Source organism: Gorilla gorilla, chromosome 1 (assembly GCF_029281585.2).
Source record: "Gorilla gorilla gorilla isolate KB3781 chromosome 1, NHGRI_mGorGor1-v2.1_pri, whole genome shotgun sequence".
In the NCBI taxonomy this organism is placed as follows: domain Eukaryota; kingdom Metazoa; phylum Chordata; class Mammalia; order Primates; family Hominidae; genus Gorilla; species Gorilla gorilla.
The window spans coordinates 191,382,701-191,407,776 of record NC_073224.2 but is presented as its reverse complement, the minus strand read 5'-3'; the positions used below and the strand labels follow the sequence as shown (position 1 = coordinate 191,407,776).

At 45.1% G+C, this 25,076-nt stretch overlaps 1 protein-coding gene across 5 annotated transcripts in view; it reads right to left on the bottom strand.

Moving 5' to 3' along the window:
- The window catches only part of LOC101147269 (AGBL carboxypeptidase 4), a 1,515,476-nt gene that overhangs the window by 43,719 nt on the left and 1,446,681 nt on the right, over positions 1-25,076 (bottom strand). For all 5 annotated transcript variants that reach the window (XM_055348249.2, XM_019018134.4, XM_055348250.2 and 2 more), the window contains 2 exons: positions 24,629-24,781; positions 20,806-20,968 (listed from right to left, as the gene is read on the bottom strand). In XM_055348249.2, the coding sequence (XP_055204224.2) occupies positions 20,806-20,968; positions 24,629-24,781 (316 nt within the window). The remainder of the gene's footprint in view (positions 1-20,805; positions 20,969-24,628; positions 24,782-25,076) is intronic.

Below are 25,076 nucleotides of genomic sequence, written 5' to 3'. Positions count from 1 at the left end.
ATGAACTCAGCATTCAGGCCAATTTCTTCACATGCTCAGTTCTGTCACTGAGCCTTTATTTATCATGACCCACTCTTCACAATGTTTTCCCTGTTTTGTAAGTTCCTTCACTAGACTGTGAGGGTAGATGCTATTTTTTAAAATTTCAATATCAATAGAGCTGATAAAATGAAACTCTCAATAAATAGTTGTTAAACTGGGCTAAATGCCATCACTTCAAATACTTCTTCTCTTGTAAGTTCCAGAACAGATCCTTTTGGATGGTCTAATGTAGCCAATTTCAGACTCTGAAACCAAAAGACTTTGGGTCAAACCCAAGCTCTACCACTGTGATGGTTAACTGTACGTGTCAATTTGGCTGGACCATGATGCTCAAATAAGTTGTCAAACATTATTCTGGATGTTTCTGTGAGGGTGCTTGTGGAAGAGATTAACATTTAATCAGTGGACTTTGAGGCAAAGAGATTGTCCTCCATAATGTGGGTGGGCCTCATTCAATCTGTTGAAGGCCTGAATTGAACACAAGACTGACCTCTCTTGAGCAAGAGGGAATTCTGCAGCAGATGGCCTTTGTTCTTGAAAAGTAACATTGGCTCTTCCCTGGTCTCCAGCCTGCCAGCCCACGCTTGCGAACTGCCAAAATTGCATGAAGGCTAGGTGTGATGCCTAATGCATGTAATCTCAGTGCTTTGGGAGGCTGAGGTGGGAGGATTGCTTGAGGTCAGGAGTTCAAGACCAGCCTGAGCAACATGGAGATAAACTGTCTCTGCAAAAACAATTAAAAAACTGCATGAGTCAATTCCTTGAAATAAATCTATATATACATGCACACACACACCCTATTTGTCCTGTTTCTCTGGAACACCCTGACTAATACAGCCACTTACTGTCTGTGTACCTTTATCAGGTCATTTTACCTCATTGAGCCTTTGTTTTCTAACGTATAAAATGAGGATGATTGTTCCTCCTTCACAGGGTTATTGTAACAACTCACTGTGGCCCTGACTGTGTATGTCAGAGCACCTGTAATTTGTGAGCTATTTCACTTTGCTAAATCTTATTATCAAGGTCCATCACCTCCAGGAAGTCATCTCAATTGCTCTAGCTCTCTTTTCGCTTTGACATTCCTGGGGTCCCAGAGGAAGCTGGGCCCACACCACAGCCCTGACTTTGCCCTTTCTTTCAGCATCCAAACACATGTGATGATGCCCAGCACTGCATGAGCCTGGGGGGGTATGGAGGGACTGAGGAGGGGGCCTAGTAGAGATGTTAATACAGAATAATCTAGGGGCAGCTCTCAAAGCTATAGCAGAGGCTGCTGAGAAGGACTCAGACACAGTGCTGCAGTCAATTGGGTCCTGAATTGAAATTCATCCCATTGCTTTTTGTCTCGACAGGGTAATAAAAAAATCCTCAGACAGTATATTACGAATGCAAAGGTACAACACTGGCTCTCTGCTCTCCACCACTGTCTGAGAGAAGGGGACCTGTTGGGGGCCTGAAGAAAATGGGCTTTGAGAGGAGGATAGTGGGTAGGAGCACTTGGCACGTCTTTGGCTGAGCAGGGAGGGCTGGACCCTTACAGTGCTAAGCCAGTGCTTCCCGACCTTTCATGTCATGACTCTCCGAGAAATTTTTGATACTATTTGCAGACTGAAGGAAAAGGTGAGGGGCTTCCTTCTGCTGGAGGTTATTGGCCCTGAGGCTTGGGTCACTCCAGGCCTTGTGAGGCTGTGCAAGGGATGAGGGACCTGTACGTTGGTACAGCAGCAACCCATTCAAGCACCGAGGCTGGGACTCTATTTGATATGCTTTCCTTCCAGCTGGAAGCAGAGAAGATGCTGAGGTCCTCACAGGTGACTTGAAAAGCTCAGTTTGGAAGTCTTATTTGGGCCCTCAAGCCCCACTGGGTCTTACAGTTGCTGTTTTTCTTTTTGGATCAAGCATCCTGCAAATCTGATCATGTCATTCCTCACTCAAAATGACTACCACTTACATGCTTAAGCAGGGAACATAAAACAGGGACCCCACTTCTCCATTGCATCTCTTGCACTCTCTCCCCTAATGATTTCATCTATTTTTTTAAACAACACTCTCTCTCTCTCTCTCTCTCTCAAACCAGTCTGCAGGTGGCTGGTTTGACTGATCTAGAATCAATGACCAGAGGATAGGGCTTTAGGCTGGCTTGGCTCCAGGCCACAGTGGAACTCAGGTCTGCCTTCCTCCCTGTTCATCCTGGGGTGGAGCTGAAGTGGCAGTGGTTCCCCGTGACATGCTCTTCCCCTGGCGGATCACTGGAGTGGCAAGTGCCAGCCCAAACCACACAGGCACGTGGAAGGCCTCCATCTGAGTTAGTTCCATTAGTGTCCCTTTGGCCAAAGCAAGTCACCTAGGTATGCCCAACATTAGTGGGGCTAGGAAGAATACTTCACCCACAGCCCTTCCCTGTACTTGAAGCTCCAGACAATTCCAGCTCCTGAAAACAGCATGTTGTGTCATGTCTCTGGGCATTGGCCTAGAATGTCCATTTCATTCTGTGAGTTTCAGCTCACGGGCTCCTCCTCTATGAAGTCATCCCTGTCTAAGGCAGAGTTATGCACTTTCTTCCTAATGTCCCCTCTCTACCTTATGTGTCCTTTCAGGGTACTCTTATTAATAGTAATGTTTGGATGTCCGTTTCTCCATAAGATGGCACTTTTGGAATGCAACATCCTTTCCTGACTCATTACTGGGTCCTCAGCCACCTTGTATGGGGCCTGGAACAGAAGGAATGCTCAGAAACTTTTTGTTAAACAAATGAGTGAATAATTGAATAAATGAATGGCCAGTGTCCGGTCCTTTTGATTTCGATGTGCTCACCAGCCTCTTTACCTGGACCCACCAGTCTCTGTGTATGCTTTGACCCTGGGCCCATTAGGGTACAGCTCAAAACCCAATGTCTAGGTTATAACAGACCTAAGTCACACTGAATAGAGTCGAAGGTCCTTGACCCATCATCCATACTTGTGGTTGCAGTTTGAGTTCACAGAATGTCTGATCAGGGAAGAATATAGAGACTCCTTCATTCAACTGCACCTTAAGGGAAGAAGCAATGTCTTACTCATCTTCGATTGCCAATGCCCAGCACAGGGCATGTGACAGAGTAGGTGCTTGGTAAATATCTGTTTTGTGTTTTTCACTCTCACACTTTTACAGGTAGAAAAGTGAAAACCCAGAGCGGGAAAATGGAGTTACTGAGTTACACAGGCTGTTTCTGGTAGTCTGGATTCCAGCCTGGTTTCCCTGATTTCCAGGAGCCCAGAACCTAATGGACTGTTTCTAAGGCCTTATTTCTTGACACAGACCTAAGGTTACATGAAGTAGGTCCTTACTAACTTCTTCCAAATCCTTCTTAGAACAAATTGATGGGTCACTGGTGCGTCTAAACATGGATAAGTTCATGTTGCTCTAAAGTCATGAAGTCAAAAAGCAGTGTACTGTGGTAGCAAAAGAGCAGGCTTTGGAGGAAGCCGACAGACCTGGGTTTGAGAATCAGGAGAAATACTTGCTATGTGACCTTGGACAAATCCCCTAATTACCTTGAGCATCAATCTGCCCCGCAACCCTCCACCATCACCAAATGGGACCATAATGCCACTCTTTTGGGGTTGTAGTAAAGATTCACGCTAATATGTGCCATTTACCTAGAATATCTTAATCTCAGGTGGTCAATCACTTACAATGAAGTTGGGTTTTCAAATTGTACTTCAAATCTGGCCTGCCGCACTAGCCATCACCTTTGGAGATTGTTTGCCCTTACAAAGACTTCCAGTCTAGATGCCCTGCCATCCTGGTAGTTTAATATTCACTGTGCTGCTGCTCACTGTGGAGCAGCCACTGACCATAAAGTTTGACATTTTGAAGATGAAAGTGCTTTGAATTAGTCATGCACATGTGAAGTCATTGTTCCTTCTTGTCCTGCTCTGGAATCTAAAAATGACTTTCAACAGAGCCCAGTAACTTTCCCTCAACAATCACCTTCCGGTGAAGAGGTATGGAGGAGTTTAGGCCAGGTAGAAACTCTCAGTCACTCAGAAGAAAACCAAAGCAAAGTGAAGGCAATGTGCACCACATTTGGAGAGAGGGGTCTGTCCTGCCACAGCTTCACAGTCTGCTGCCTCTTTGAGGAGCAGTAGGGGCTGGAGGGCTGTGAGAAGTGGGACAGGGCAGGTGAAATCTCACAGGCAGTCTGGATGTGAGCACAGGAGGAAGAACAGTGCTGTGGAATCCTGGGGCTTTGGGTTCAGAGCTTGGCTATGCCTCATACAAGTTTGGTGACTCCAGGTAAGTTAATATCGTGGGTTAACGTTTCTTTTTTACTTGTAAGATATAGTGACTGCTTCATAACACTGCCATGAGAATTAAAGAAGCTCATAAAGCACTTAGCACAGTATCTGGCACATAGTAGGCAAAGAGTAAATCTGTCTCTTCTCTCGAGAGATTCCCAGCTTTCTAAAACTCAGGCGCCTTCCTCATGCTGTAAATGTTGTGCATTCCCAGAATCCCAGACATCCACTCGCACATACTACCACTAAAGTGCTTAGCCAAGGGGATGTGTGCTTGAGATTTTCTAGTCTGCCTTAGTGCGTATAAGTAGGGGTCGACTACAGTCACACTTTCTTATGAGGGAACTCAAAAGAATAATCCTCTTTTGCTTTAAAACTGGTCATCTGGCTTCGTGTGCCTCTGTAGTGGTACAGACAGTTCTCCATCCAGGCAATCAGATGGCCTCCCAACCACCTGGTCAGCAGATCCCTGGCTTATTGGGATCCCCATGGAGCGAGCACACAGAACTGTAAGGCGTAATAATAGATATCATCCCTTACCAGGAGCCAGTCAGGGTGTTAGGTACTGACATGCATTAGCTCATTTAATTCTCACCACAACCCTGAAAAGTTTGTACCATTACTTGTATTCAACAGATAAGATATCTGAAGTTCAGAGCAGTGAAGTAACTTGCCCAAAGTCACACAGGGCTTGGAAGTGGCAAAACTAGGATCTGAAACCAGACATGTATGATTTCTGAGTCTGAGTTTCCAACCACCGAGCCACATCAGCTCAAATCCCCGCATTCCTGGCCTTTGCCTGACCCTGCACCACTTAGTTGTCCTGGCTTTCTCCATAGCTGGGCTGAGAGATGTGATAGTCTCAGAGGATGGTGTGAAGGATGCAGTTTACTCACATTTGCCTTGGTGTAGTGTCTAGCTAGACTTCAGACAGCTGAGTGCTTGCACTGTGTTTTGGGACTGTGCCCTTGGCATTCATCAGGGGACACTATGAGAGGCATCCTCATGACACTCATGTTGGCATCTGCTGAAGGAACGCTCTTGAAGCCAGAGGCCACTGCCTCCTACTGGGCCCCCACATGGATTCCCAGGTGAGATGTTTCTTTAAGAGCTCAGGGCTAGGAAATGCCTTTCATTGCTTTATTGTGGCAGGTGCTTTTGTTATAATTTACCACAAGTGATAAATAAATGAGCAAGCAAATTAAAATAACTGGCCCATGGACACATCCACCAGGATGTCATGTGGGCCTCGGGAGATTACTTTCTCACCACAAACCTTTCCTGTAGGACACACTGGGAACAGAGACTCCTCTGGGCATGCTGACAACCTCTGGTTGTCCCTTAACTCAGTTCACAGTTAATTCAGCCCCTCATCAGACACTCAAACAAGAAGCTACTCTGTCCTCTCTTCGGGAGGCAGAAGTGAGAGACAGTAAACCCCAAAAACAGTTCCTTCAAGGTGAAGGTCAAGTCCCCAATTTATGAAAAGCTCAATAGGTATTACACTATTTGAACCTGAATCTGAACTATGGTATGAGGAATGGGGAAAGTGAAGGAGGGAGAGAGGGAAGGAAGAATTTGAAAAGAACAAAAGAAGGAGGCAGCAGAGTGGGGCTGAAAGGGATATGAGGAAGGACAGGGACTACCGAGCCCCTGCCCAGGTCAGAGGCCACTGTAATAGGCATTGACACAGGTCCCCTCATTCAATCCTCAACATCAGTTAAGGTGTCAGAGCACAAAGCATTGCTCAAGGTCATCGAAGTGGAGAATACTTAATTCTCCACTTAAGAGAGGACAGAGTGGCTTCTTGTTTGAGTTTCTGATACTAAATATGTATTTAGTGCAATGCATTTCCACTATTCACCTTGAGAGAGGGAGCTAAGGTGGAAGAAAAAGAGAAAAAAAAGTGGAAGAGGTGGGAGGAAAGAAGGGAGGTTGGGTGGGGGGAGAAGATAAAAAGTGGAGAAGGTAAGAGAGGGTGTAATAAAGTTATGTGCAAATTGTGTGTGTGTGTGAGTGTGTGAGTGTGTGTTAGTGTGTGTGTGTGAGAGAGAGAGTCAAATAGAAAGACAAAAAGACAAAAATGAAAACAAAATGGGGAATGAAAGAGGAAAGAGAGATGACCTATGCAGGGAAGAGGAATGCTATGCAGAGAGAGACCTGGGAGAACTGAAGGTGGGGTGCATCTCCTGTCTCCAGCCCCACAAAGATAGCTCAAGCCCTCCAGAGCATAGGTCTTAGCCCTGACAAAGGACCAGGCTGCCTTCCAATCCTTGATGTGGAAGGGAGCCTCTCACAGCAGCCATGCACCCTGGGGGCCAGGAGAGGGCACTTCAACCTCAGGCAACTGCAACAAAGCCGCAGCTTGTGGTCCCCCAAAGACAAGTGGCAGAGGGAAGGAGCTGGAGAGAGTCCAGACTGTTGCTCAGTTCAGTGGGTTACCAGCCCTGTGGCCAGTATCCTTCTGATGGAGCTAGGTTCTGATGCACATCCCTACTAACACAGGCTGGGAATTAAACTGACTTGGGTCCTCTGTGGCTGCCTCTACACCGGCCCAGCGCCTCCTCTAGGCCCTGCCCCTGCCCCTTCCCTAATCTAGATCTTTCTGTCCAATAGAGCAACATGCTTCCAACTTCTCCCCAGCTCCCTCCTGCTCTTCACCTTCACCAGGAATCATCCCTTCTTTGAGTCCAGGGTGAAATGGTTTTCAAAATCATTTCTCACCTACTATGCCATTTGATCAGCCCGGATATTTACAAGGTAGGTGCAGTAGGGAGAGTGGGAAACTGGCACAGATGAAGTGTCAGCTGTCTACATTCACATTAAAAAATTAAAATCACTGGACTTCCCAGTTCTTAAATTCCATGATGAGAACCCAAGTGTCTTAACTCTTTATCATAACGTATTTCCTCAACACCAGACTAAGGAGGGCTAATATAAGCTGTTTCTAGCAGAGCATCAAATACCAAATCCCAGTCACAGACTGAACCCTGGCTTTAGTCACAGATCTTGACTGTAGACTGAGTCCTGAGACTAATCCTAAGTGAATTTGTCCTGGTAAAATTTCCAAACTATGCACGTGAGGACAGAGATTTCAACTGGGGTATCAGAGTACTCTGAACACACCTTTAAGAAAGCTGTTATTTAAGAATCTGAAGAACCTCTTAGGAATCTTAAGAACCCTTCATGGAAGTTTCCATGAAACCTATAATCCAAACAGATTTCATCTCTTCTGATAACCTAGGAATTTATTATTCAGATTTCATCCAACTGGGTACTTGGCTAGTAATAATAATAATAAGAGCATCATTTATTGAGTGCTTATTATGTTCCAGGTAATCTATTAGGCACCTGAAAATTTGTTTTGCTTCCATCTACTCAAAACAACAGTGAGGTGAATATAATAATCATCGTTACAGATGGACAAACTGAGGCTCAGAGAGATTAGGTCACTTGCCTAAGTTCACACAACTGGTAAATAGCAGAACCGAGATTTGAACCCAGGTCAGCCTGGCTCCAAAGGCTATGCTTGCTTCATTCTATTATTAACGATGGCATCTGTTATATCTCAGCTATTAGCTTCTCAATCATATGGCTGATTTCTTCAAAGAAAGTGTCTTTTAGTGGAGCAATCAGAGGATTTAATATCAGAAGAAACAAGTTCAAGCTTCTGTGAGGATATTGCCCCACCACCTATGCACTGTTCCACCTGGACAGGTTTCCTCTTAATCCAATTCTGAGTTTCTGTACTTCTAGAGCCTGAGACTGGTCCTGGCTTAGGATACGAACACAGAGACAAAATGCACCTCCTTCTCTGACCCTTGAATTCCTTGTTTGTAAAATAGAGATAATAATACTCATCTCTACGGATTGCTGTGGGGATCAAATGAAATGATGGTTCCGAATACACTTTATACACTGATGAATGCTGTTTATTTCTGGATGGCTTACCCAGGTCTTGGCATTCTGCAGGAACTTCATAAATACCATAAAAATATGTATATTTTTTTCTTTTCTTTTCTTTTTTTTTTTTTTGAACTGACATCCAAACATCCTTTACCTCCTCTCTCTCTCCTCTCCACTGACTCATGGCCGAAACTGCATGGATTGAGAGCAGTGGTCCTGACCTCCTCCTCCCTCTAAGTTCCAACTTGCATCCCTCCCAGCCACAACTCCCACCTCCTGTCTCTTGAGACACATCAACAAGCCAAGCACGGCCACAACCCCAGCTAAAGGCCCTTGTCTCAGACAGAGTTGGCAGCTGCCTCCTCTTATTGGCAGCACATTTATCATCTTGAGGAAAATATTGATGGATAAGAAATCCCAGACAGGCAGCATGTCTTGGCTGGGCATGCAGCCTGAAGTGAGGTATGAGGTGCTAGTTTTAGCGTCTTTCTGAAAGAAAGGGAGAGTTGGTGCTCCTGTAGAGAATGGCCCTGTGGCCCCAGGGGTCACAGCAACTCCTAAGATGACCGTGTCCTACACGTAGTAGATGTTCAATAAATGTTATATCTAAATTAAATAAACCCTTTGAATGAGCCTGAAGGATGGAGGCCCTTTGTCCAAACCTTTTATTTTACAAATGGGATCTCGGGCAGGGTAGTGATCTGCTCGAGATCACAGCAAGTCAGCAGCAGAGACTGGATTAATAAAGTATGTGGCTCATGAATCTCACATCAAAATACTGTCCAATACCCAGTATTCCACTAGGAGATATCCCAAACTTCTGGCCAGACAGTATGATCTGACAAACTGGATCTGGGCTCCCGAGGGTAATCAGGAGGAAGGAGATCCTTAGATTTACTTTCAGAGCCGATCTCCCAGGAACACATCTTTTTAAAGATGAAAAGAGTGAGAAGGGCAGGCGGGTGTTACTTGGTGAGGTGCTGTGGCATTTGCTTATGATATGTTCACCTATCTCCAACTGACCCCATTCAACTCATCCTGCCCGCTGCTGCCACAGTGACCTCCAGGCAGCACTGGTGTGGTTGTGGGTCACTGGTGCTTCACTAGCTGGTTCCCATAGCCTTCTCCGGCCTCATTGCCTCTCACTCCCTAACTCACACCCAAGGCCCAGACATGTCCACAGGAGGAAAGCAGCTCTCTGGACTGGGCACAACTAGTCTCTCTGCCTGCAGAGCACTTTGCTCCTTTCTCATCCTTCTAGACTTGGTAAAAGTGATGGTGCTTCCTTTCTGCACCTCCTCCCACCCCTTGATCCCCTCAAGGTTAGGTTAGATGCTTCTTTTCTCTATGTCCTGTGTTCCCATCTGTCACAACTGTCCTGCAGTCACTCTCCTGCCCATCTCCTCCACCACCTGGGAACCTCACCATGCATAGGCTACAGCCACTCAGTTCTGCATCCCCAGAAACCAGCACAGGGCCTGGTGCAGCATAGGTGCTCAGTGAGTGTAGCCTTGGATTCCAGACCCTCCCTGTCCTTATCTTCCCCATAAAAGTTCAGAATGGAGCTATCTCCCACTGGCTCTTGTTCTAGCCTCTAGAGCCACAGAGAACAGATCTACTCCCTCTGCTTCATGAGAGCTCTTTAGAGCAGGGGTCCTCAAGCCCCTGGCCATGGATTGGTACTGTGGCCTGTTAGGAATCAGGCTGCACCGCAGGAGGTGAGTGGCAGGTGATGGATCATTATGACCTGAGCTCCACCTCCTGTCAGAACAGCACTAGCATTAGATTCTCATAGGAATGCAAACCCTATTGTGAACTATGCGTATGAGGGATGTAGGTTGTGCACTTCTTATAAGAATATAACTGATGCCTGATGATCTGAGGTGGAACAGTTTCATCCTGAAACCATCTCCCGTCCCAACCCTGGTCCATTGAAAATTTTTCTCCCATGAAATCGGTCCCTGGTGCCAAAAAGGTTGGGGACCGCTACTTTAGAGATTTGACCAAAGCAAATATGTAGCCCCTAAATGTCTTCTTGCCAAAGAAAATATCCCCAATTATTTTTACCAGTTCCTCATATATCATAGCTTTGGGTAGGGTGACCAACCATCTTTGTTTGCTGATAACTGTCCTGGTTTTGGCACAGAGTCCTCTGTTTTGGGAAACTCCTCACTCAGTCCCAGGCAAACCAGGGCAGTTGGTGGACCTAGCTTTGTGTTCCCTTTCCAACCTGATGCCTCAGGACCTGTGCACCATTTTATCAATGTTCGACATAGAGTGGGGGCCAGAAATGAACACACAGTTCCCAGGGTCGTTGACATAACAGGGCAAAGAAAGGCCAACACCTCCTTACTCCCCAAATCTATTTCTGTGAATGCAGCCAAAATCAGCTTCAATTTTGGCAGAAGGGTAATGTGGTGGATGTGGGAGTTGACACATTGCCCTGTTGATCAATATCAAACTTAATAGTGTCAGTTAAGATGCCTAAACCATTTTACTGCACAGGAAACCTCATTTCCCCAAATCATTACTTCCAAAGCTGCTTTTGTTTTATTCTTTTTACTCTAAAGGCAGAAATGACTCAATATCTTTGTTCCAATTATTGTCCAATTAAGCCCCCCTCAAATGTTCCAGGCATTCATGCATTCAACAATTATTTATTAAGCTTCTCCAACATAGCAGACAGTCCCTCTCATTGTCCTTGGACTGATAAAAGTTAGGCCTAAACCTGAAACTGGTTGGAGCTAATCTTGGGTAAAGGGTAAAGGGCTCTTCCCACACTTGTGCAATAAGAAGGTGGGAACACAAGTATTATATGCATAAGTTGAAGGGAATATTCATATAGACAAACAGGTTCAAGTTACTTAGGAACCAACCAGGATTTCTTTTGACCGTAAGCTAACAGCCATAATCCTGAAACAATATCAACTCTATCATTGACTTGGTTTCCATGGAGGCTTGTGGGTGCTGCTAGTGAAGGCTGACAGTTATCACTATAAAGAAACTTTACAACTTTGTAATTTGTAGCTCTCTGCTGACAGTAATATTAACAGCATTTCGAATTATGGCCATAAACTTGACAACAGCAGATAAAACCCTTAGAAACCTCATTTTAGGGGATGAGGGAGGCTAGGGGAAGGTAATAACGTTTAGGTTTTCCAGGCCTGGGCAGGAAACATTCAGAAATCAGGGGCACATTTTGATCTGGAGGTGAGAGGCAGTCAGCCCAAGGCAGGGCTCACAACAGGCAGCAGCTCAGCCGGGCATTGCAGAGAGAGTCTGGGCAGCATCCAGCCGAGCTGCAACTGGGCTATCAGGGATTGCAAACAGGTCAAAGCTAGGGACGCTGATCAGAGAGGGGGTGAGAGTAAGGGCTGACTGGTAGGTCCCAACCTCTGCAGGGTTCAGAAAAGGCTCTTGTCCAACAGGAAATGGATGGAAACTGGGAAGATTACAGAGCAGGGAGGAAGGTTAGATAAAAACCTAACAGGCAGAGTGGAGCGAACACACACTTTGAGCTGGATCAATCTGGATTTTACATTCCCACTCTACCACTAGTAGCTGTGCAGCCTGGGGCATGTAGGTTGATTTTTTTGGGCTTCAATTTCCCTACTTGTGAAATGGAGATACTATCTCAAAGGCCCAAATCAAATGATTCTCTATGTATCTGGAAATAAACTTAAAGATCACATCATTTCATCTTCTATGCTAAAGATAGGAAAATTAGGACCCAAAGCAGGGAACAGACCTCATCAAACCTACATCACGAGTTACAGGCAAAGCTGATGCTCTAGTGCAGGGACCTGAGCCTCTTCATGAAGCACATTCTCAATATTATTATTTTTACCATTACTGCTACTATTATTATTAGTCATTCATTCAGCCAGATAGTCAATCAGAAGGATTCATATTTAAAGATCAAACTCTAGCCCATGTCTGTAGGGAGGAGAAAAAAATCAACAGACTTCAGTACAGTTTAGACTTCAGTTCCCAAAACCCTCTGATGGAAGCTTTTTTCACTTATGAATCTTAACAAAGCTTTGACCTTGGGTATGACACACAAGAACTGAGAAGTATCTAGGTATCTTTAGATGCCAACCAATAGGTGAAACTTGACTGCTTCCTACTCTTCTGTCCTCCACCGAAAATTTAGTGAAGGCTCTCTGGCAAGAACAAATATCTAGGCAGTACCCATCCCCAACCACATACAGATGCCGATACTGTTTCTGAACAGCAGAGATCACATAACTCACTGCCTTGTTCTTGATCCAAGTGGATTAGCAGATGTTGGGTGAGGCCTGCTTCCACTTCATTCATTCATTCATTCATTCATTCATTCATTCATTTGCATTCACTGAGTATCTACCTAGTATCAGGCTTTAGCTAGAGAGGTGAAGTGATTTAACCAAGTCCACATAGCTTTATGAGGGGGTCAGGGGCAAAAGGTCATACTGGAACTGGGGTCTTAACTCACAGTCTAGCTTTCTTTTCACCAAGTTATCAAGCAGAAGCCCACCTTGACTGTGTACACCAAGAAAATCTTTTCTTCATTGTGACTTTATAGTACCTCGTAGAAAAATCTATGTTGAGTCTATCCAAAGCCCAGGCCTGTCTCCAGAACGTCAGGCCTTTAGAGCCCTCTGCCAACCAAACTTTTCCATTTGGATTTTACATAAGCCCCTTATACTCAATATATTACATACAGAGCTCAAAATATCCCCCTCTCCAACCCTTTTCTCCAATTGTCTGTAGCTAAATGATTGGCCTTAACAGCTATCATCTATCATATTGTTTTTTATTTTTATTTTTATTTTTTTAGATGAAGGCTTGCTCTGTCCCCAAGGCTGGAGTGCGATGGCATGATCTCAGCTCACTGCAACCTCTGCCTCCCAGGTTCAAGTGATTCTTCTATCTCAGCCTCCCAAGTAGCTGGGATTACAGGGGCCCGCCAACAAGTTTGGCTATTTTGTTTTTGTTTTTGTTGTATTTTTAGTACAGATGGCGTTTCACCATGTTGGCCAGGCTGGTCTCGAACTCCTGACCTCAAGTGATCCACCTGCCTCAGCCTCCCAAATTGCTGGGATTACAGGCATGAGCCACCGCACCCAGCCCCATATTGTTTTCAAATCAAGAACTGGGCATCTTACTTGAGTCTTTCCTCTACCCCATATCCAAACAATCAGCAAGAATACTCAATCCGGCCAGGCATGGTGGCTCACGCCTGTAATCCCAGCACTTTGGGAGGCTGAGGCGGATGGATCACAAGGTCAGGAGATCGAGACCATCCTGGCTAACATGGTGAAACCCCATCTCTACTAAAAATACAAAAAAAAAAAAAAAATTAGCCGGGCATGGTGGCGGGCACCTGTAGTCCCAGCTACTCGGGAGGCTGAGGCAGGAGAATGGCATGAACCCGGGAGGCGGAGCTTGCAGTGAGCTGAGATCGTGCCACTGCACTCCAGCGTGGGCAAAAGTGAGACTCCGCCTCAAAAAAAAAAAAAAAAGAATACTCAATCCTACCTGTCAGATATTGGAACATGTTAAAATGGGACTTTTAAAATTGTAGTTTCGACTGAGATCCCAAGACTATAGACATCACAGTTCAGAGTGAAGTATGAAACCACCATGCAGGACTTGCAAAAGTAACCCAGAAAACCAGTTTCACCATCTTTAGCTCACCTTCAGACATGAGAGCCAGTGGAGGGGAATAGTGACCCCAACAGGGGTAAACCATCAGATCACCAGAGGCTTAGCAAGGAACCATAAGCAACTGAACTGAGCAGACACATCTGCTCACATCAACAGAGCTCAAGCACCAGGAGAGGGTGTGTCTAAAGAAGCTTGTGAGGGACTGCCCATGCTGTCTCATGAGAGTACTAGTCCCCTAAGACCTTTCCTGTTCCTTTTCTCCTCTCCCTCATCTTGCTCAACCTTGGAGGAGTAAACAGCTACTGTCACTCAGATTGAGGGGAAAGGCTGGGAAGCCAAGTCAGGGAAACAGAAGTGAGCCAGACCCTAACCCCTTGGTCACATGAGCAGCCTATTTGAGACAGGTCTGAGCTAGAGGATGGGGAGGGTTTTTACTTAGAAGAGGTTTGATGTTTTTGATTGGACCAGACATAGTCATTGCTAAACTGAGACTGTTTTGTGACTAGAATTAATTAGAGAACTTTTAATTTCCTGAGAGTGACTGGAGACTCATGGGGCCTGCCAGAGCTTTTATGTCTCTAGATCTATAATCTCTATCTATCTATCTATAAAGCCAATGGGAGACAAAAAATAAAGTTGTTTCATAATTGCACCTTGTGAGTACTGCCTGTTCAATGTACCTGTTACATATTTCACAAATCTTTCTCTCTCTCCATGGTCTGGCTCTGCCTATATTTATTAATCACCTGCTGCTTCTGGCCCAGCCCCAGCTACCCTCCAGTCCTTTGGATGTAGCATCCTCTCTCTGGCATCTGGGTTCTCCCCTGTACTTCTCCCTCTGCATTCCATTCATCCTAGAAGTCTGAGCCCTAGTTTCTCTTCCTCCACGAAGCCTTTGTTCCGACTCCCTCCTGCACCACCCCAGCTGGGTTAGGTGACTCCCACTGCTTCCCCAACCAGCAGAGTTCCCCTCTGCCAGAACTTTTATCCCTCTGTGATGCTATTGTCTCTTTACCTTTCTCCCTCCCCTCAAAACTGTCTTCATCTTGAAAGCAGAGACCAAGCTTTTTTCATCTGTCTTTTTCTAGTGTCTAATGTGTTTGGTTGGATGGATGAGTAAATAAACGATAGCTTCAATGTCTGATGTAGGCTTCAGAGGACGCAGTGCAAGGCATATATGGGCTCTGAAATGAGACTAACCCAATCAACTGAATTTGATATCTCAGCATCTTCTCTTGACCACATCAGCCATACCCTTCCCCTTAAGAGCCAGCATTTTCTTATTTCATTGTGTCCACAGCTACAAGCCTGGGTGGAAACCAGTCTGCTCAGGACCCAAGGTCTCTGTTCCCAATGTTTTTCTCATCCATTATGTCAAAGAGCTATTTCCTCTTGGCTTGTAACCAGACTATAAACAAATGCCAGATAAGCTCTGGGTTACTTTATGATTCCAGTTTAGCCTTTCTCTCCCTCTTTTTCAAATCGTTTGAACAGAGCATATTTATTACTTGGCAGGCCAGTAAAATGTAAATAGGGTTTCCTGAAGAATGGTTCAAAATTCGTAGGAATTTATCATTTCACAAAAACAACAAATGACAGGAAGGAAAGGCAAGGGACCTAATATTTAATGGCACAGACTCTATGCCCGGTGATTTATCTGCATGCATTCTCCCATGCAGCCCTAACAACAATCCTGTGATGTGAATAATCTTCCTCACTTTACAGATGACGAAACTGAGGTTCAGAGTGGTTAAATATGGGATTAGGGGTCTCAGCGAGAATGACGCAAAAGAGAACTCACACCTAGGACTCTGACACCAGTGCTGTATTCTTGCCACAGCATGGACAGGAGAGAGGCCAAGAGGCCACCGGCCACGGCAGAAGCCTCTGAGGATGTCTCTCTTTTAGGTTCTGTTGAAAGCTATGGGCCTTCCTCCCAAAAAATGAACTCTGCATATTTACTCACAGCTTTGCATACATTTTAGATGATTCACAGGGTTTTGTTGAAGCCGTCTGTAAGCCCCTCAGTTAAGAACCCCTAAACTAAAAGAATGAAGGTAGCTATTGGTTGGGCCTGACTAGCTGCCCGGGACACTTTTGTATTGATTTTACCTATTAAATTAGAAACTCTTATGTTCATGGAATCACTGAATATTAAAACTCAATAAAAAAGTATGCATTATTGATAACATGGAATATTGATAATCCATGGATTATTGATCCAATTAATCTAAGCATGGAATTATATAACTTACATTTTAGAATCAGAAACATATTAGAATGTCAGAGCTGGAAGGAACTAGAATAGTGATCAAGTCCACACATAATTTTATTCCACAAAACTCTGATGGGTAAGAAGTATTACACACAGAGGCTGAGAGAGGGGACAAGACTTGCTGGAGGCAACCCGTAATAGCGTGGAGTCAGAATTCAAATACTAGTTGCTAGTTCCAAAGCCAGATTGTCAAGTTAAAGATTCAACCAACAGAAGGAAAGCCATGTAGTCTGCATGGGGCTGAGACAAGTCAAGACAAGAACATTTGTTGAGTACCTACCAGAAGCCAGGCAGTACCAGGAGAATGCAGATATAGTGCCTTATTTCACCCTCCCAATAACCATGCAAAGTGAGTACTATTTTTATTTTACAAATCGGGAAACAGATTCAGAGTGGTGAGATAACCAGTACAAGGTCACACAGCCAGGTAAGCACCAACCACCATGTCCATTTATTTATTTCCCAGATGTAGTAGAGAAGGGAAGTCAGAGAGCAAAACCCTGGTCATGTTTGGCTGGTGCTTTTCCAAGGAGAAGAACTGAACCAATGGACACATATGCTCTGGTCTGTGGAGCGGCGGACACTATTCTGGACCTAGATGAAATACCCCTTGGGATTCTCTGCAGCCCCAGCCCTTCCTGATGTTATACTCATCCAGTATCCTCTAGCTAATTAGTCTGGCCTCCATGATACTAGGAAGGGGGCACCCTGGATGACAGAAACAAGAAACTCCATCAGTGGAACGGCACATCTCCCACTGTGTGAATCAGTCACTGTTCTGCGGTCAAGGCAAGACCCTCAACTGTGATGACCCCACCAATGCTCTTTGCCCTACAAACCCTAACAACAGCTGCTGATCTCTTGCTGTAACAGCCCTATCTATCTTCTTTCACACAGACAGTGGTCCTCATTCACATTCACATAAACCTTTTCAATGTCACTTAGTATTTAGTTCACAGTGCACACTCACAAAAGCTATTTCCTTTAACCTCATTGCAACTTGGTAACGTTAAGTATTATTATGTCCTCCTGCTACAGATTAGGAAACTAATCTGAGGCCCAGTGAGGTTATACAACTCGCCCAAGGTGACACGTCTTGTAAGTGGGTGAGCCTAGGATTCAAACCCAGATATGTCTTAATCGAAAGTTTGTTCTGCTTGCATCATACCATATCTATACTTTAAATAAATATCTCTATTTAATTCCCACAGCAGGGGTTAGACAAGTGTGAAGGTCCTTGGTCCCTTTGTAATGGTGAGGAAGCTCACCTCAGACAGGTTACAGGACTTGCTGAAGGGTGCTCTCACGGATGATGTTGGTGCTGTCATCAGAATCCAGGTCTCCTGATTCCTAGTCTAGAGGACATTTTCTCCCAGACCATATTGCCTTTCCTATCAGACCATGTAATTTCTTTTTCTGATTGGGACATGGAGCCAGCAGCCAACAAAGATCACAATCTGTCTCCCTGAAGTCTCCCTCTGTTATGAAATGAGAGTTTTTTTTTTTTTTTTTAAGTATTTCAAACAGAACCCAGGTTAAATCACCCTTGCATGCATTGAATCGGCCTGAGCTTCCCTGGTGCAGTTTGTTTCCTCTTCTCATCCTCTAGAGGACAGAACAAGGCAGGGTAGGTCCATCAGTATCATGACCTGCTCAGCTTGTGCACAGCCTCTCTACTCACCTTAATCCCTTCCAATCACGAGCTCCCATTCCCTGTCGCCACTCCCAAATAGTCAATTACCAAGTCTTCTCAGTTCCACATTCTAAGTATTCTGCAGCCACCACTCTGGTCTTGGCCTGGATTATTTCTCACCTGGATTTTTATAACAGCCTCCTAATGCATGTCCCTGTCTACAATACTGGTCCCCTCGAATCTGTCCTTCCATTGTCTACATTCAAGATCAAACTTCTTACATCTTTCCACTTCAGACTTATCATTGAGTCTGAAGTCCTTCAGCCATAAGGGACCACTTACAGCTCCTGCCCATACCTTCTGTACTCCCCTCTCTGTCTACCACATCCTCCCTTCAACAACACCCTCACCCAGTTTGACTAGTTCATATTAAAAACTCAGTTTAGGCCGGGCGCAGTGGCTTACACCTGTAATCTCAGCACTTTGGGAGGCCGAAGCAGGTGGATCACGAGGTCAGAAGTTTGAGACCAGCCTGACCAACATGGTAAAACCCCACCTCTACTAAATACAAAAATTAGCCAGACATGGTGGCACACACCTGTAATCCCAGCTACTCAGGAGGCTGAGGCAGGGGAATCGCTTGAACCCAGGAGGCAGAGGTTGCAGTGAGCTGAGATCATGCCACTACACTCTAGCCTGGGTGACAGAGTGAGACTCCATCTCAAAAACAAACAAACAAAAAATCTCAGTTTAGATGTCTCTTTTCCTGGGAAATCTTCCCTGACTCCCAGGACTGCATGTGAGTTCCCTCTTTCCCCCATGTAAAGACATTCTTGTCTTTAGTATGTTCTCTGTTACATTCCCTGTGCCTAGAACTTTACCTGACCTATGACAGGCACTCAATATATACTTGTCAAATAAAAATGTCCCAGAGCCTTCTGGAATTCCTCCACCAGAATTTATCACATACATTGTAATTATCTCTTTCCTTTTGTGTCTCCCCAAGTAGACTGAAAGTTCTGTGAGTCAGGAACCATGCCTTTTTATTCAGTATTTTACCCTAGGTGCCTTTTATGATTCCTGGTATGTACTAATGGTGTGTTTACTTTTAATAAATGAGTGTTGGCTGTTGAGGGGTGGAAACCTTGGGCCTGAACCAAGGGTAGGCTTTCTACTAAGAAACACATTTTCCTCTAAGACAGAAGCATGGCAGAAGTGCTAAGAAAAGGTAGGAGAACCTGTCAGATTGGACAGCAAAAAACAACAAACTAAGTGCAGGCCTCCTCTGGAGGGACCCTCATCTCACTATGAATAAGGGTTGCAGAATCCCCTTTAGTGCACAAGCTCAAACTCTTATTCCAGGCAGCTCTCTGTCCCTTTGCCATAATATTATGGGAGAGCAAAGCAAGTACAATGTGGAATGAAGCATATGCATGTGTTATAGGAGTTAACAGATTCTGGAGAAGGCATAGCCCATATACATCATCTAATGTGTGTATGGGGCATGAAGAGGGGCAATGTGGCACATAACAGGTGGCCAGGACTTTGGAACCCACAGACCCTCTTCCTCAGAGCAGAGCCTACTCCCTTGGCCTTGCTGAGTCAGGTGGGTATTAAAGCAGACTGCAAGATGACCCTCAGTCTTGATGACTGTACATAGGGAACTCTCAGTTCCAATCATAATATCTCTGCGTCCAACAGGATGTGGAACATTGCTCTAACACCTGGCCTACCCCCTGACAGCCCCTCCTTCTAGGGCCATTGCCCTACTTCCAATGTTCCTGGCAAGGTACCTGGACACCATACCCCCAACCCTCCCAAACACACACATACAAACAGAGCCACTAAGTTGCAGTTGGCTGGTGGGACTAGCCCTAAGTCATGCCACTTTCAGAAAAGATGTTTTCCTGCACAGAGGAATTCCGTAAACACTCACCAAGGGTTGAAAAAATGCTAAAAGAGCACTTCTACCTCCAGGGAGGGGGAATTTGCAGAAATAAAGAGTTCATTTCATCTAAAGTTCCTTCCTCCTCCCTCCACTTCTCTGAGAAAACTAAGTGTTAGGAAAGGAGACATAGATCAACCCGAAAACAAAGGATCAAGGAAAGCAGAATCTGCCACGATCTGTTACAGCTCTGATGCAGTGACCTTGATATTAAAATCAACACTCAGGAAACTAGAGTTACTACCTAATCCTTAAAAAATTAGGCAAACTAGAAAATAACTTCTAATTTCATCATGGAAGGCTTTGGAGTTTTCAGAGAAATTTTATGAAGAAACTAAGAGGAAAAGGAATTTGTCAAAGGAAATGCAAAGGCAGAGAGAAAGATGCACAGAGGATGAGACGGGAAAGACAAGGAAGACAGAAGACAGGCAAAGAGGAGAGAAAGAGAGAAAAGGAGGATGGGATGAGAGAGAGGACAGAAAGGAGGGGAGGAGGGGGAAAAAGAAGTAAGGAAAGAGAAGCACAGGACAGGTGAGGAGGGAGGAGGAGGGCATAGAAGAAGAGGGAACAAGGGTGAGAAAAATAAGTAGAAGGGGAAATAGTGAGTAGAGGGAAGAGATAGTGGGAGAGGACAGGTTAGACAAAAGATGAAAAGAGAAAATATGTTTTTGTATGTTCAGGGTTAGAAGGAGTCAAGATCATCAAGCTCTTCCTCAGCAACCCTGGGGGTGGTCATCCAGCCTGTGGACTTGCACAGCTTAGATGGCAGAAGACTCACTGCATCATGAGAGAAGAGAGGAGAGAGAGATGGAAGCAGAGTAAGATATGCGCAGGCCATGGGTCCGGTTGGCCTGGGAAAGATTTGGAGCATGGCAATTGGGGTAGGAGTATCATACTAAGGGCTGAGGCAAACTGGACAATCCAAAGATGCCACCAGAAGAACAAGCACCTCCATCCTCACCTGAGAGTCTCAGCCCTTACCTGAGCTGGGGGCCTAATTCCTGACCTGTCAGACTTGGATACTCTCGGCTGGATGAGGGCTGGCCCAAGGCTGGGTGGGGACTAAGGATACAGGCTTCTTCAGTGTAGGGCACAGCAGCCGTGGTGCCACTGATGATGTAGCTGTAGAAGGAGACCTCTAGGGTGTAGCAATAGGAAGTGTGGTCCAGTAGTCCACCGAGGAAGCGACGGCCAGTTCCTGCTTTCACAGCGTCCCGGTTAAAGGATGTGCTGGACTGTGAAAGACAGAGTAGGGAGGAGAGAATCACGGCACCTGCTGCAAATTGGATTGTGGGCAAATTTTACAACAGCTTTGGGTCTCAGCTTCACCGTCTGAAGAGTGGGATATTAGCCCCTCATCACATGATTATTATAAGGACTGATTAAATAAACATAATTAATGACAGAAGCAAGCAGAGTTCTTGAGGTGCAGTAACTGCCACTCAACAAATATTTGTGGAAAAATGAATGGAGAGAGAGGGAGCAGGGAAAAGCAGACAGAGGAAAAAGAAGCAACTACATTTTGATGATAATCAGAACTAACATTTGGAGCCTGGCATGGTGGTGTGCACCTGTAGTCCCAGCTACTTGGGAGGCTGAGGTGGAAGGATTGCTTGAGCCTAGGAGTGTGAGTTCAGCCTAGGCAACATAGTGAGACCATGTTTCTATTCTTTTTATTATTATTATTTTATTTTATTTTATTTTATTTATTTTTTGAGATGAAGTCTCGCTCTGTCACCCAAGCTGGAGTACAGTGGTGTGATCTTGGCTCACTGCAAGCTCCATCTCCCCAGTTCATGCCATTCTCCTGCCTCAGCCTCCTGAGTAGCTGGGACTACAGGTGCCCACCACCACGACTGGCTAATTTTTTGTATTTTTAGCAGAGACTGGGTTTCACTGTGTTAGCCAGGATGGTCTCGATCTCCTGACCTCATGATCCGCCTGCCTCGGCCTCCCAAAGTGCTGGGATGTCTCTATTCTTTAAAAAGAAAAAAAGCAAAACAAAACAAAACAAAACAAAAACAAAAATAAAACCCTAAAATTTGGGCAGTGCTTTCAATTTTATGATATTGTTTCCCATGCAGTATCTCATTTAGGCTTCAAAATAACCACTTGAAGTAGGTGTTCACATTTTATCTCTCTATAGATGAGGAAACTGAGGTTTCCTCTCTATAGATGAGGAATATGAGATTGCTCATAGAGGTGGAGCAAGTAAGTGATACAGCACAAATCTGAATCCAGAACTAAGTGACTCCAGACAACCAAAGAATCTGCTTCCTTTAGGGATAGCTGATTCATGTCCAGAATCACTAGAGCATAGGGATCATGGCTGCTTCTTTACTAAGATGTTGACAGCACCCATCACAGTGGATAGAGAAATGAACAAGCATGTCACTCTCAAGTCCTCTGTTCAAAGACATGCTCTACTACCCACTGAGTACATGATGTCAGGCAAGTTGACTTACTTGTCTTAGTCTCAGTTTCCTCATTTGTAACTTGGAGGTGAAAATAATATCTCTTTCACAGAGTTGTGAGGGTCAGTTCACTTGGGGTTAGAAGGGCATTCTATGCTAACCCCTGGAAATTTAAGCAAATGAACAGACCATGGTTTTAATAAGAGAATACATATCTTATTTGGCAGGAGATAAAGGAAGAAGGAAAAGAGATAAAGTAAACACCTATACAAGAAAGGCACAGAAAGACTGTGAAAGAAACAGAGAAGTGTGTGTGTGTGTGTGTGTGTGTGTGTCTATTTTAAGGTAAAGGAAAAATCAGAAAATCATAGAATGTCAGATCTGAAAGACCTTTGAAATCCATGTAGTAAACTCCAACTCTCCTGTTTTAGAGTTGGGCATTGAGGATCAGAGAAAAGAGAAGAGAAGAGAAGAGAAGAGAAGAGAAGAGAAGAGAAGAGAAGACAAGGGAAGAGAAGAGACAGCAATTGGACCAGGACAGATGACCTTGACTCCCACCCTTAAGGAGGCTGCAATGCAGAAACATCAGGCAAGCCCAGAAATAAGGCTGTCAGACTCTGCCCCTTTTGTAGTCCCTGGAAACTTCACCCGCATGAGGAGGGTCTCTGAGGCCTATGACCCAGCCTTCCAGGGAACTTGGACTAAGGAGGCCACATTCTTTTCTGAAATTGCAGTGGTCTCAAATAGACAGGGACATCCTATAGAGATTCTTACAGAAAAAGGCATGGCTGTTTCTGCCCCACAGCTGCAAATGGGGAGCTACCTGCTTTGATTCTATCATTAAATGCTGGGTGACCTTACGCTGAATACTCATCTTTTCTGGGGCCACTCTTTACTCTCAGGTGTAAAGAGGGGACTGGACTAAATAATCTGCCAATTCCTTTCCTGGTTTGACATTTGAAGGTTCTGAGATTCAGAGTGCATCTTACCACGCAGAGAAATTCATCATCTCCACTAATGTCCTGGCTTGAAGCAATGGGCAGGTGAGTTTTCAGCTCATCAACTTCAAAAATTGCTATGACCTTTGTGGGCCTCTGCCCCTCTGGCCACATGGAAATAACAGGCCCCAGAGATTTAGTATCAAAACAAAGGAAAATGTGCAAAAGCTCTCTCCCTACACCACATACTGATCCCCTCCTTATCTCCTCTTCCTGCCCTTTTCCAATATTGCTTTTGCTATGAGGTTTTCCCACCCCACAGCCTCTCTAGTTCTCAGCATGTGAGATGGGTAGTAACAGCAACCGTCTCTGGAGTTTGTTAAGGTCTTTACTGCCTGCAAAGAACTTTTATATCAAAAACTGCATTTGCCCTTCCAGGAAGCTATAATGCAGGCAGGATAGAAATTATCGTCCAGCAATTACAAAAAAATTGAGGCTGAGAAGGAGTCATGGAGAAAAGAATGGTGGGCATATAACCTCTGTTAGCAGATGTCTTGTGCTTATACAAAAGAACTGGGATTGGTAAAAGCAGACCCTGGGGAAAGGTCTGACATGTGGTAGGTGCTCAGTGAGTTTCTTTTTCTTGTTAATGCTGGAGTCAACTCCATTAAAGAAGGCCGGGAACAGTAGCTCATGCCTGTAATCCCAGCATTTTGGGAAGCTGAAGCAGGTGGATCACTTGAGCCCAGGAGTTTGAAACCAGCTTTGGCAACATAGCGATACCCTGTTTCTACAAAATAAATAACTAAATTTTTAAAAATTAGCCAGTAGCAGCCAGGCGCGGTGGCTCATGCCTGTAATCCCAGCACATTGGGAGGCCGAGGCGGGCGGATCACCTGAGGTTGGGAGTTCGAGACCAGCCAGACCAACATGGAGAAACCCCGTCTCTACTAAAAATGCAAAAAATTAGCCGGGTTTGGTGGCGCATGCCTGTAATCCCAGCTACTCGGGAGGCTGAGGCAGGAGAATCGCTTGAACCTGGGAGATGGAGGTTGCAGTGAGCCAAGATCGTGCCATTGCACTCCAGCCTGGGCAACAAGAGTGAAACTCCATCTCAAAAAAAAAAAAAAAAAAAAAAATTAGCCAGTAGCCCCAGCTACTCAGGAGGCTGAGGTGGGAGGATTACTTGATCTTGGGAGACAGAGGCTGTAGTGAGCCATGATCACACTGCACCCCGGCCTGAGCGACAGAGCGAGATCCTGTCTGAAAACAAAACAAAACAAAAACCCCAAAACAAAAACAAATGCCAGCTCATCAGCCAGCCAAAATGCTACCTTCTCAAAGAGTCTCCCACCCTGACTGGTGATGAGCAGCTTGAGGACATGGGCACATCTTGTTTACCTCTATCTTCATCACCCACACAATACCTAACACAGTGTTAGGTGTCCCGTGGAGCTTAAAGCAAACTGAACTGAGTGAGAAGGAAGACAGGGAGGCAGGGTGTGGGGGGCTGGGGCTGGCTGAGAGAGAACTCCTGGCTTACATAGGAGAAGTCCTCAGCATTCTGGCAGAGGAGCTTGGGAAAAATGGCCTGCCTCTGGAACCGTTCCTCATCCTCAAAGATGTTGCCATACATGAAGCCATTCATCATGGTGGAGTGGGCATGGATGTCAATATAAAACTCCAGGCTTGTTTTCTGTTGAGAGAAAGGATAACAAATGAGAAGTCTGGGCCGTAGAGCTTGTGTATAAGGGACCAGACACTACACTACACACACACACACCCCCACACCCACCCACCCACCCACCCACACACACACACACACACATCAAGCTGACCCTGTGTGTCAGCAGATTTAGCAGCCATTTGCAATGTGAGGGGAGGGTTTAAGACAGGTGACGATCAATTCCTCCTCACTTTTAACATGGTTTTCCCTCAGGGTCTGAAAGCACTACTATTAGCATCCCTTTTAAGAGGTCTTCAGAAAAAGT